This window comes from Monodelphis domestica, chromosome 4 (assembly GCF_027887165.1).
Source record: "Monodelphis domestica isolate mMonDom1 chromosome 4, mMonDom1.pri, whole genome shotgun sequence".
Lineage (NCBI taxonomy): Eukaryota > Metazoa > Chordata > Mammalia > Didelphimorphia > Didelphidae > Monodelphis > Monodelphis domestica.
Window position 1 is genome coordinate 73,879,214 of NC_077230.1, and position 13,587 is coordinate 73,892,800.

The window sequence follows — 13,587 nt, forward strand, 5'->3', positions numbered from 1 at the left end:
AATTTTCAGTGTGAGCATTTATTTTTGCCTTGGAAATGATCAAACGCTACAAATCAGAGATCGCATTTTATGGTTTTGTTGATTGTGTAGGCTTAAGAAATGGATGGGAAAATATTAGCTCAAGTTTTACACATACTTTCACTTTTACTGGAGAGCTGGTTGTTAAACATTTATTAACTCATCATTGGGTGAGGGTAAACCAAGGCTGCCCTATTACTGAAACAAAATGAGTCAGAAGTAAATCAGTCCACACTAGCTTTTATGTTTCCCACTGGCAATTAAGCTAGTCAAAAATTCCCCAGATGGTATTAATAATGCTTCATTTTGCCTGATTAGATAGTTTTGCTGACCAAACACTTTTGGCCTTACACAGAACACAGAATTAAATTTCCATGGACTCTATTCAGGTCTTTTATGAAGCAACACTACAGACAGTTTTTTAAGAAAGCTTTTAACCCACAGGTTTTTTCTTCTGCAAACATTTTTTTTAAGTGACATACGAAGTTACACCCCTGCCTATTCAGCCAGGTATTCTATCTCTAAATGCTGGGTTCCCCACTCAAGTTCACTTATATCTCTTCCAGTCTAGGCTCCCACATAGGCCTCTAGCAGCCCTTTTGACAGGAGGTGGGGAGGAGGAAGAAAAAAAGGAAGAAGAAGAATTATGAGCTCGCTGTTTACAGGAGGGGAAGAAACAGATCAGTTTCTTATTCTCGCATGACCATTCCTCCTCTTGCCATCTCCTTCCTCTCCATCTTAATTAAGGGATTGCTTTACCCTAGGGAGTCTCTAGAAATCACCTTACATGAATATCACATGCCAAGGCTTTCCTTCAAAGACTTCCCTCTCTCTAGACTATTTTATTTGCCCTTCTCTGAACCCTCTCCAAATCTATTATGTCTTTCATGAGGTGTTTCAGCTCGATAAGTTGTAGTCCCTGGGTAGACAAGCTTGGCATGGATAACTCCGTGGTTTTGTGAATAGGATAATGTTTCCTTTTTTTCCATAAACTGTTTTTTGTGTTATCTAGCATTACTTTTTTTTTTTAACCAAAGCACATTGGATCTGTGTCTTCAGGGTCCAATAAGGCAGTCAGTCAGCCAAACAAGTATTTGTTAACAGCTCGTTATGTGTGCTGGGGATACACAGAAAGACAAAAGTTGTCCCTGCCCTCAAAGAGTATACATTCATGCGGGAAGACAGCGACGATCCTTTTCTGAACTTCTCAATAGAGTTTCGAGAACTCTTCCCTCAATGTATTTCATTACTTACACTTGACTGTCACTTTTCTGTTCACTCACACAGGCTCATGAAATGAACCTTGGGAGAGTGACAACTTTCCTGAACCTTAGTTTCTCCACCTGTAAAATGAGGGGCTGAATAAGATCAGTGCCAACGTTATCTTCTAGTTATCAATGCTATTATGAATAAGCTTGAGATATTATTCATACAAGATAGAGAGATGAGTGGAAGGAAGAAGATGGAAATGAGAAGAGAAAATGTATGCAAGATAGATTTTTAAGTTAATCTGCATCATTTTTAGGTCAAATGAAATAATAATTATAAAATGCCTAACGCAGTGCCCAGCACATAGTACCCACTATATAGATGTTAGCCATTATTATTATTAATATTTTTGTTATCACTTTTCTTAAATCTGAAAATCAGCAAATCAGGCCCTGATTTATATCATTTGCTGATTCAAAGATATAAATGTTCATCCTGAATATTTATCAGTGAGCTCAGGTCAATGAATTTGAGGTGACTACAGCACAACCCCTGCACAGGTTGATCTCAGTCAATCAATAAACATTGAGATAGCTAGGTGACTAAATGGATGTAAAGCCAGGCCTGAAGACAAGAAGTCCTAGGTAAATCTTACCTCAGACATCAAATCTGACCTCCTAGCTGTGTGACCCTGGGCAAGTCACTTAATCCCAATTGCCTAGCCCTTACCACTCTTCTGTCTTGGAACTGATGCTTAGTTCTAATTCTAAGGCAGAAAGTAAGGGTTTAAAAAATAAAATAAACATTTATTATGGGCTATGTTCTAATGGTACAAAAAGAGGCAAAAGACAGTCCTTGCCTTTAACAAATTCACAATCTAATGGGAGAGATGCCAACCAAACATGTGCCAACTACTTATATACAGGATAAATTAGAAATCATCAAGAGAGGGAAGGCACTAGAAATTAGGAGGAAGTAGGAAAAGCTTCCAATAAAAGATGGGATGTTAGTTGAGACTTAAAGGAAGCCAAAAAAAAATCAGTAGGTGGAACTGAAGAGAAAGAGCACTTCAAACATGGAGGATAGACAGAGAAAATGCCCAGGGCCAAGGGATGAAATCTGTTCTTTGTGGGAGAGCCAGAAGACCAATGTCACTGCATCATTGAGTATGTCGTGTACAGTAATGTGTAAAAAGATTAGAAGGGGGGAAGGGGAGAAAGACTAGAAAGGCAGAAGACGGTTAGATTATTAAAGTATTGAATTATGAAGACTAAGAAGCGAATGCCAAATAGAGTGTGTTGGGTTTGATCCTTAAGGCAACAGGGAGCCCCTGGAGTTTACTGAGTTTGAGAGCAATATGATCAGATCTGAGATACCACTTCTTCTCAGAAGATATATGGAGCTCTTTCATGTACCCTAAAGTCCAGACCTTCTACAATCTAGTCCTAATTTTCTCCAAATTCATTATTCACTCCCCTCTACAAGCATTGAGCTCCAACCAGAGGAATCTAATCCTACAGAAACCTACAAAGGCCATTGTTACCTCCACCTTTACTCATGGATGGTCCTCCCTAAGCTTCTTCTAGAATGCCTCCCTCCTAGTGCACGTATCTGAATCTGACATCCATCATCGAAGCCTAGGGCAGTCCTCCCCCTTACATGAAGCTTTTCCTGTTCACTCTAACTCAAACCACTATGTCACAACTTTGATTTCCTGCCTAGACCACTCATTTGGCACTATGCACACATTACTTTGAGTTCTTTGTTGTTTTATGTACATCATGTGTTTCCCCACTCCTTCCACAAGTTCCTCAGAGATAAGGCCTATGAGGCTAACGGGAATGGCTGTTAGAATGCATTCATTTTTAAGAAAGAATAAAAACCACCTAGTTTCAATAGTATCCTCCCTGAGACTGCGCTCGGAACATTGTAGGAGCTCAATCAACATGTATAAGTTGAATGGAAAGAATAATATTCTGTTCGCTTTCATAATTGTTAGTTTTATCCTGGATTTCTACAAGGACAAAGTGAGTCTCACCCCATCCACATTCAGTCAGTAGACCTGGCTTTATCCCTTTGGAAACCTGGAAGGAGGGTTAGGGCATGGAAGAATCATTGGGTCTATTTCAACAGTCCTTACCTGGGCACTGGTTCTACTGGCCGTGGGAAAAGGTAATAGAGACAGTTTTTTCCTCTCCATCTGAGCCGTGAAAGATGCACGGATATGCACTTTTGAACCCAAGCATGCAATTATATCAGCAGCATCATAAAGATGGACAACAGTAAACACTTATCAGACGCTTGTTTTGTACAGAACAGGAGAATAGGCTCAGGAGGTGCATGACACAGTGGCAAGCTAGTTGGGGAAATAGAACTTAGAACTGTCACTAAAAGGCACGAGCCATCCTATATGACAGAAACCCGCCATTGGCAAGCAGATATACGATATAGTCAAGGCCTACCCTAAAAATACAAAGGCTGATCCTAGACAGGGAGGGCTTGCTCTAGTCAGTCAGGGATCTGTCATAGGCAGACGTGCATCTACCCCTTCATATAGGGAGGCCTAGTGCAGAGAGATTGAGGTCTCTTCTAAATGGAGAGGGACCAATCCCAGAAAGCTAGGGACCTTCCCTGAATGAGCCAGGGGCTATCCAAATGGATCTCAGGTAAGTCTCTAACCTCTCTGTGCCTCAGTTCCCTCGTCTCTAAATTGAAGGGCTGGATTAAATGAACTTGAAGGCCTTTTCCAACTCTAAATTATAATCCCATAGTTCAATGGCGTTTCTCTATCTAAACATTTTCTAGGAAAGAAGCGCAAAGGCACTTTTTTCCTTACCCATTATGAGGCTCATGCCTCTGACAATCTTGTAACTGGTTGTGCCGAGGCATTGGCAAATGAGGATGAACTTTGCCATAAGAAGGAGGGTGGGGGATTACAATTCTGCCATCAATTGATGAATGTGTATTTATGGTTCTGCTGAACTGAGAAGTCAACCTTAGCATCTTCTCTGTTGCTTCTGATTGATTCAATGTGTAAAGAAGACAATATATCCATCTCAAATTTTTGGTGGCTTTTCCCCATGCATTGACATCTAGACAGCATTCATTTTCTATCTGGCAACAACTACAACCTCGTTTGAAATAGATTCAGCAAAGGTTTCCAGTTCCCTCTTTCTTAGAAGAGCATCCCAAAGGTCTCTTAAGGAAGGAGGGGTGCTAGTCTCAGTAAACACTGTTGTCTAGCAATTACACTGGGCACCCATCCAACTTGGTGGGTGTAAAGTGGGACTTGTATTGTAGCTTTAAAGTAGTAGGGCTGTTCTTTTTCCATGTTGTTGTTTTTGTTATTTTTTCCCCCAAATGGAGCATTGGCTCAGCCTAGGCTCACTAGATTGCGAAGCTTGTTTGCCTAAGGGAAGTGAGCAGAACTGCCTGGGAAGATTCTGACTATTCCTAATATGAAGATGCTATGTAAATTCCAAAATCAGGCCTGAAATGATTCTGGATGGACACAGTAAAACAAACAAAATGGAGAAGGAATCTGATAGTGCAGAGCTTTTAAAATGTTTGTACATCAAATAGATTCCCTAAATAGACCAAATAATCAGATTACTGCACAAATACCCAGATCATTGAGATCTAGTTAACATTTTGGCCCATTTATCTTAATCACATACTTGTGATTGATTCACCTCCCAAAGGATTGATTAAATAGGATCCCTTTGTGTTTCATGAGCTTGTGATTGGATCCCTAAAATCCATCATCAATAGACTGACCAAAGGGTTGATCTTTGGGGAAATACAAAGTTTTGCCTTGTATGAAAAGTCTAGATGATTCTACATGGACTATGGATATATCTATATAACATCATGATCCTCCTTCCTTCCTTCCTTCTTTTCCTTCTTTCTTCTCATCCTTCTTTCTTTTCTTCCTTCCTTCCTTCCTTCCTTCCTTCCTTCCTTCCTTCCTTCCTTCCTTCTTAAAGCCTTTATCTTCTCTCTTAGAGTCAATACTATGTATTGGTTCCAAGGCAAAAGAGTAATAAAGGCTAGGTAATTAGGGTTGAGTGACTTGCCCAGGGTCACACAGCTAGGAAGTATCTGAGACCAGATTTTAATCCTGGACCTCCCCTCTCTAGATCTGACTAAGCCACTTAGCTTCCCCCTAACATGATTACAAAAGGGTTGAAGGTTTGTTTCAAGGATCACTATAATCAAACATTAACCCATTTGTCTGTAAATAATTCCCATTGCTTATTTGATTCAGTTGCATTGACTAATCAATTGCTTGGTAAATGAATGCTTGATCTGGGAAGTTATATAGCTCTGCCCATGTTTCTATAGGCAGAGTTGAAGGTTGGAAACAAATATTTAGATAGTTCAGGCAAAGCCTTTGCTTCAAGATCATGGCAAGAAGTAGAGATTTTGTCATGAGTTGATTAACTTATTTGTATAATTCAGACCCTGTGTTGTTTGTTTAAAATTTTCATTCTCAATTTGAATAAGATAAATCTAGAAGAGATCTCAGAGGCCATCTAGTCCAATGCCTTCATTTTATAGCTTGATGAAATTGACACCCAAGCAGATTAGTGGCTAACAAATAGTATTTTTTTTAATTGTACCATGTAGTCTTCAACATGTATTAAAGGAATGAAATAATTTCTTGCCACCACCTTCATTTTATGTCAATATAGCCATTTCTACTCAGTTCTGGGACAGTACAGGCAACAGTTTTCAAGCTTAAGGTAAATTCATTTTGTTCCATTTTCTTTTCCAGAGCATTGGACTGAGAATCAGGGGACCTAAGTCTTAATGCTTGCTCTTCCACCATCTTTATGACCTTGGAAAAGTCTATTAATTCCTGTAATCCTCATTTTTCTTTATTTTCATAAGAATAAGAGTAAACTAGATTAACTTATATAGACACATATTATATTCTCTTCTTAAAAGCAAATACTATTTAAATTATTTTTTTCATACCTTTTACTTCACATCATCCTCTGTAGAAGGTAAGTGCCTAATAAATGTTTATTAGATTAATCATTCGTGAAGGTCTTTTACGTCTATCACTTCCTATTATCCTTTGATTCACATAATGGAGGCAAGTTAAAATTTAGAATTGTAGTCAGAGTTTTTCTGGTAAATATTTGACAATTAACTCTTGGGAGGGGAGGATGGAAGAAGGAAGGAAACTGTATGTGAGATTCACTTTTAAGTTTCATTTGCATTATTAACATTTTTCTCCATGACTTTCTTAAGTCTAGGAGGCCACAAAGCAATCAATCAAGCCTTGATTGGTAATGTTTTCTGATTTCCAAAGTATAAATGCTCACAAGTTTAAACATTAGGCTGAAAATCAGAACTTCTCAGGCTTGTGAATGGGTTGTCCTGTAATGCCTCTGTGCCTCAGTTTACCCACCTGCAAACTGAAGACATTAGCTCCTTATAAAGACTTGGTGAGCTGTTTGTAGCATTGTAGATTTTGAGCTGAGGAGGACCTCAGAGATCAGCTAGTTCAATGCCAATGCCTGCTGCTACATTCTAGATGATTTAAGCTGAATTCTAGACAATTAAGGTCTAAAAAGTAGAAGTGACATGGTCAAAGAGGAAGTAAATGGTGAAGCCTGGATTTAAATCCCAATTGGAGCCTCCTACTCAAGTGCAAGGCTCATGGTGGTAAAATTTTTTGTTCCTCAAAAGAATGGAATTGCATGAATGTAAAACACCCTCAGGTAATGAGAGGCATATCACATTGGTTATCAGATTGGCTGGGATGCAAATACTGTGCACTTGCTTTGGCGTAGAAATCTCATTTCATTTCCAAGGTATCAGGTTAAGTTGGGGCCACTAGGAAGAAAATTTTAGCTGCCACACTTGAATTTCCTCAGTATCTTCTTTTAGGGATCTATACCTTTGCACATATTAACAGAACCATTATATTCCCTGGGAGGTAAAAAAAAATACTGTGTCTAAGTTTGAAAGGAAAGGTAGCTCTGTATGATACAGAGAAGCTGTGTAGTATGCATAAATTCATTTTCTTTTTTCTTCTACACCCATAAGGCTATGCCCCTTTACATCCTACTGATCTTTTTTTTTAACCCTTCCCTTCCATCTTAGAATTAATACTATGTGTTGGTTCCAGGGCAAAATTGCCATAAGGGCTAGACAATGGGGGTAAACCCAGGGTCACACAATTAGGAAGTGTGTGATCTTTGATCTTTATCATACCTTGATTTTTTTCCCAATTCAATAAACATTTATAAGAGCCTATATTATGTTCAAGACAATGCTAATCATCTTTTCTCACCTCATTCTTATTTCTGTCAATAATAACTAACATTAGAGAGCACTTCCTATCTCATTTGATCCTCATAACTATACTGGGAGATGGGTTCTATTATTATATCTATTTAATAGATGAGGAAGCTGAGGCCAACAGAAGTTAAATGACTTGTTCAGGGTCACAGGGCTAGTAAATATCCGAAGCTGGATTTGAACTGTAGGCCAAACATTCTATCCACTGAGCCAACTATCTATCCTACTTTAAAAAACAAACTTGAGGTGGAATCGTGTTCTGAAAGGATGCGCCAGTGGGGAAAACTATAATCTATCTTGTTCCCATTTTATTTCTAATAACAGACTTTATACCCTTGCTCACCCTGGTGAGCTCACACAGCCACCAGCAAGCCAAGTTGAATTCTGCTTTGCCCCATGTGACATCAGCGAAATCCGTCAAGTGAGTGTCTAGTGCTGAAGATTTATTATTGGTGATGATAGGAAAAGCAGAAAGGGCCCGCTGAGCTTTCAGATGTGTGAGGTGAGGAAGGAAAGGAGGGAGGGAGAGAAGGAGGGAGGGACTGATGGCTAGGAGAGGCCAGTTAGAACCTCCTTTGTGTTGTAACTCACTAGCTCACAGCATTTGTAGAGGAGAGAACACAATTACAGCCACACTCTGTCCCTAACCTGGCCCAAAGGTGAACTCTGCTTGCCCTGTCAGCTAAGCTAAACTGCCCAAGACTGGACGATTTCCAACAAAGCAGGCCACGCAAAGCCCCATGATGCCTCAAGGAGAGTTCCCAGGAGTGGGAGAGAAGACCACTTCCTAACTGAGTTTGAGTTGTCTTTGAGGTCCCACAATAAAAATTCAGTTACCCTTTGGGGGTAGTTCAATAAAAAAGAGTCACATTTGGGGGGCCCAAGGCGAAAGATTTCCAGATTAATCTTCTCCCAAATAATCTTCCTTCCAGATAAAGCATATCCCACAATAATCTAAATAATGGCTCAACGACATGGCTGCTTCTTAGTCTGGAGTTAATAGCTTGTGGCTCAGAGCTCAAACAAAACATATACAAGTGAACTGCAGGGTGAAGAAAGATATATCCCTCTTATCCACCTAAACTGTCCAAAGTGCTGGGTTTGGTTCCAGGATTCTGACAGGAGCCCTGGGAAACAGCTGAAAGATGGACGAAAATTCTGGGAACTGTCCCACGTAGGATGAATACCACCAACATTTCTGCTTTGTTTAAAGCTCCAAATCCCTATTTGAACTTAGTTGGTAAAACAGCCAAAGACTAATGGGAGACAGAGCCTCTAAATTCAGGTCATTGGTACAAATCCAGCTCAGATGGAGAGATATGGAGAGTTAGCATAATGGCTACCAAGGGATCAGAGAAATGAATAAGGAGAAGGGAAGGCGTACAAAGTACTCTGCTCAGTCCATAGGTGGGAAAAGCCTTGAATAAAGAGTAGTGTAATTTTAGGGGCATAGGTGAAGGCACCCAAAATTCATATAATTGGAAATTCACAAGGATTTCCCTAGTTTCATGACCTGACTTCTTTGGGACAAAATAAAATCACTTAGGGCAACTTCCCTCCACTTTGAACAGTTTGTAATTCCTCTAAAATTCATCTGCTCCTGGGAAAGGTATTAAATATTAGGGGGAGAGAGAGGAGGGATGTTTGTTGTGTTATATACTATGAACAGGCAGTGCTGGTGAGTGAAACAAGAATTGCATTTGGAATCAAGGGACCTGAATTTAAATAGCAACTATGTGGTATTGAACCAGTTAGTTAGCCTCTTTAAACCTTGGTTTCCTCATCTGTAAAGTTGAGACTGGATTGAATGTTCTCTAAGGTTGCTTCCAACTTCAAATCCTATAGCCTTAATATCCTAGAACACTAGAGCTAGTCTATCATAACGATCTAGTCTAATCCTAGTTGCTTAATAATTATATAGAGAAGTAAACTGAGGCCCAAGAAAAGTGACTTGATCAAGGTATGGATTTATTCATTGAATTATTTCCCTAGATGGGAAAGATCTAGATTAATATACAGTCTTATTACCTGGAAGTGGAGATAAGGGAGAGGGCAATGAAAAGTAAAGGGAATTGGAGTGAGGAGGTACCATTTTCACATTATTCAGAACTAGTCTTACATTTTAAATGGAGCTTGGGACTCTCCAAAACAACACTTCAGGTTGAACTAGTTTCTACCATGGTTTTTTATAATTGTAACCCCTGTGGGCCTGAGGAATGCTCCAGCCTAGTGAAGTGCACAGAACCCCCCAGGAATTCAGAGGGAGAGCTAAGGTTCTAACTGAACATTCCTCCAAGCTTGCAGACTTAGCCCAGCAGCATCACCACTTTCTCCCCACTAACACGCATACCACTTTCTGGCTGAAAAACTTGAAGTGTGGAAATTGTCTAGAGAGATCACATTCCACACATTCTGCCCCTCCTCTTGTTAGTCTCAATAGCAAAGCCCAGGATTAATAGGAATCTGGTCCTTGTACTCAGTTATCCTTCATTATCCCTCGATAGGTCCTAGAAGCGACATTTTCCTCTACCCTACATTTCCCCCTTCCCTTTGCTAGCAGGCCAGGGACCCTGGGAGCTAATCAGGAGGAAGAAGAGATGGGAGCTTTGTCATCTTGCTAAAAAAGAATTAAGGTTCACACACACACACACACACACACACACACACACACACACACACACACACATGCCCATCTCTTTTGCGATTTCCTTTCCCTCTCAAGTCTGGTCTTGATATTAATTTTAAACAGATTTTGTAAAAATATCCCCACTCCTTACTTCCACCACTCCCACTAGAAGTTTCATCCATGCTTGCTTGGTCATAAGAAACTAGTTTTCATCTAATCGCTGAAGTTTGTCAATCGGTCAGCACAGCTTGCCTGGGATTTACTTTTTTCTCTACCTGCTAATGCTCTTATCCCCTTCTCTCCTACCCCTTCGGTTCCATAGATCATAACCCGGGAAGTATACGTGTAAAACTATAAGGCTGCCAAGGAGGGGAGGGAGAGTCATCAGACTACTAACAAACAAGACTATGGACGCTTAGACTCTCCATAGAGGCCTACATAGAGCTGTAGGATCAGTGTTGATTGGCCTCCTTTGGGGGGAGCTAACAACTTTGAATGCTGAAGTTTTCTTGCTCTAGTTTTATGTCCTTACCTTCCATTTTAGAATCAACACTGTGCAATGGTTCCAAGGCAGAAGAGTGGAAAGGACTACAGCGTTAATGGGGGCTTAGTGCTTCGCCCAGGGTCACACAGCTAGGAAGTGTCTGAGGCCAGATCTGAGGCCAGGACCTCCTGTCTCTAGGGCTGACTTCCAAATCACTGAGTCACCCAGCTGCCCCGTCCTTCTATAGTTTTACTTCACTCCCCAGATTTCTCACCAGCAGCCATATCACTAAAAAGGACCCTCTGTCACAACTCCAGATATGGAACCATAATGAAATCAACTCCATAATTAGAACTGGGGAAGATGGCAATCTAATAAGCTATGCTTACACTCACCATCCCTGAAATTTCCAAACCAAAATATGAGTTCCCTATATATATTGTCTCCCCCTCCTAGAAGGTAAGCTCCTGGAGGGCAGGGACTGTCTTTGTATTTGAATTTTCAGCCCTTCACACAGTGTTTGGCACAATTAAGTGCTTAATATAGGCTTTTTTTATTTATTTCTTTGTTTCTTCCATCCATCCATCCATCCATCCATCCATCCATCCATCCATCCATCACCTTGCATTTTTGTTTCATAAAAATAGCAAACCAAACATAGCCAACCCCCCCACCCCCCATTAGAGTGCCCTGAGGGTTTTACTTACAATGAGCCGCCTTTTCCCTTCAAAAAAGGCCAGCAGGTCAGTCACTGACTTCTTGGAACTCTGTGTGAAAAGCTTAGTAGTGGGTTTCAGATACCCATCATGCTCTGCTTTGCTCCCCTTCTTCTTTTTATTTCGGTCTTTGTCCTGTTTATTCTTTTTCTCTGCCTTGTCCTTCTTGGTCTGTTTGTCTGGTTTTTCATTCTTCGCCTTCTTCTTCTTGTCCGGCTTGTCAGGCCGCTCATGCTTTTTGGTCTCCTTCCCCTTCTTGGCGGGGATGTTCCCTCCTTCCAGCTCTTCTAGCTGAGAGGCAGTCGGCCGGCTGGGGTCATACTTGTCCTCATACTCGTTGCTTAGAATCTTTTTTTTAGGTGGCTTTGCCTTGCCCGGCTTGTGCTGGCCTGGCACCACATTTGGATCCCGAGGGCCATACTCCTTCCGATCTGTGCGGTTGTCCCGGAAACGGCTCACACCAGCCCTTGTGTAGTGGTCTGGGGTTGTGGGGGTTGCTGCTGTGTGACTCTCATAGCCAGTGGTCTTGCTTGGTCTCCTGGTAGTCTGTTGCCTCTCCCTGTGCTGATCCTTCCTTGAGGGGGGATAGAAATCTTCCGATTCCCAGGTACTCCTGGGAGTCGTCACTTCAGTTGCTATAGGTTGCCGGTGGGAAGTTGAGGTGGTGTGAGCTCTGGTAGTCCATGTTCTCTGAGTGGTTGGAAAGGGGGTAGTCGTGGTGGTGGGCCGGGTTGCCACAGTCACCACGCGTGGGGTGGTCCAGGCTGCGGTCCTTGGAGGAGATGGAGGAAGCATGGTGACCCTTGCGGTTGGAGGAGGAGCTACTGTTGTGGTGGCAAGCTTCTTGACTTGCTTCAGTCGGCTCTCCCTTGTTGGCTGGACTTGGCCTCTCCTAGCATCTTCCTTCTTCTTTTCACTGCCCACCTTGGCTCTGCTCCCTCCACCACCTCCATTATTCCCTTCCTCAACCACCTGTCCTTCCAAGCCAGCTGCCTTACACTTCTGGACAAAGCCCTTCTGTCGGATCTTCTCTATCCGTCGAATGGGGCCCTGATCGATGATCTCATACATTGCTTCCAGCCTAACTGGGTAGGGGTAGCGCTCCTCCACCTGCAGGGTTTTCTTCAGCAGCACCATGCCAAACTTGCCTTTCTCCAGCTTCAAGAAGCTCATCAGCTTTGGGATGAGAGTAGGATCCAGGGACTGCTCCAAGATCTGGCCCTCATTGGTGATTCTCCTGACCTTGCCACCTTCCTCCCCAGCCTCATGGAATAGCACAATCTGCTGGATGTGTCGCTCTGCTAGCTCACAGTACACATCGTCCTTTAGGAGACTCATCATGAGGCGGTAGTAGCCCTCGGAGGCATGGGGGGCAGAGATAACCCATACCCTGTTTTTCCCTGCAAAGCCAGCCAAGATGTTGGGAGAGCTGGACCCTGATGGGAACCGCACCAGTTTTGCACGAGCAGACGATCCCTCATCTTTTACCATCTCCCTAGGGGAGCTCTTGGCTGTTGGTCTCTGTTCCTGCCTCGTTCGGCTGCCACCCACTCTCGCCTGCACTGGCAAGGGAGTTGGGCGGGCTAGTCTCATTACTGGCACAGCTCTCCTCCTGTCTAGGATGGGATGGTCAGGATTATCCGGCATGCCTCTCACACTCCCTTGGGCCCTCCCTGTGTGCCTCAGGAGTCGAAGTGATCTACCATTAACCTGGGAAACTGGCAGCATTTTCCCAGCTCCACGGCTCCCTCTGGCCACTGTTTGGGGGTGAGGTTCTGATTGGCACACTAGCCACATTGCCAGCAGCATGGTGAAGCCCCGTTCCATCATCCAGTTCATTGTGTCATCCACTTTGAGGAGCGACAGGTATGGCAAATGACGGGAACATAAAACAGAGACAGAAAAACAAGAAAGGGATTTAACTGTAGGCAAATCTGCACATTTTATCCTTTAAGGGGGTGGGAAGCAGTAAGAGGGAAAGGGATCAGGGAATGGGACATTTTTGCTCTTAAGTCTTTGTAGTTTAGTCACTCCGGAAGGACAAAGAGCCTGCCAGAAGTATTTACAGTACGCCAAAAAAAAAAAAAAATCCCTAGCCCTCCCCCACCCCCCACCCCCATCCCAGCTCATCTCCTCTGGCATCATGTGTGCACTAACTTTTCAGCTGGACATGAAGTGTGACAACATGCCCATTTTGTTTATTCGAATAAGCAACAAAG

At 42.3% G+C, this 13,587-nt stretch overlaps 1 protein-coding gene across 2 annotated transcripts in view; it reads right to left on the reverse strand.

Moving 5' to 3' along the window:
- CCDC80 (coiled-coil domain containing 80) overlaps positions 1 to 13,587 on the reverse strand; it is a 37,980-nt gene that overhangs the window by 23,518 nt on the left and 875 nt on the right. For both annotated transcript variants that reach the window (XM_056793459.1, XM_056793458.1), the window contains exon 2: positions 11,360 to 13,218. In XM_056793459.1, the coding sequence (XP_056649437.1) occupies positions 11,360 to 13,207 (1,848 nt within the window). In that variant the 5' untranslated portion in view covers positions 13,208 to 13,218. The remainder of the gene's footprint in view (positions 1 to 11,359; positions 13,219 to 13,587) is intronic.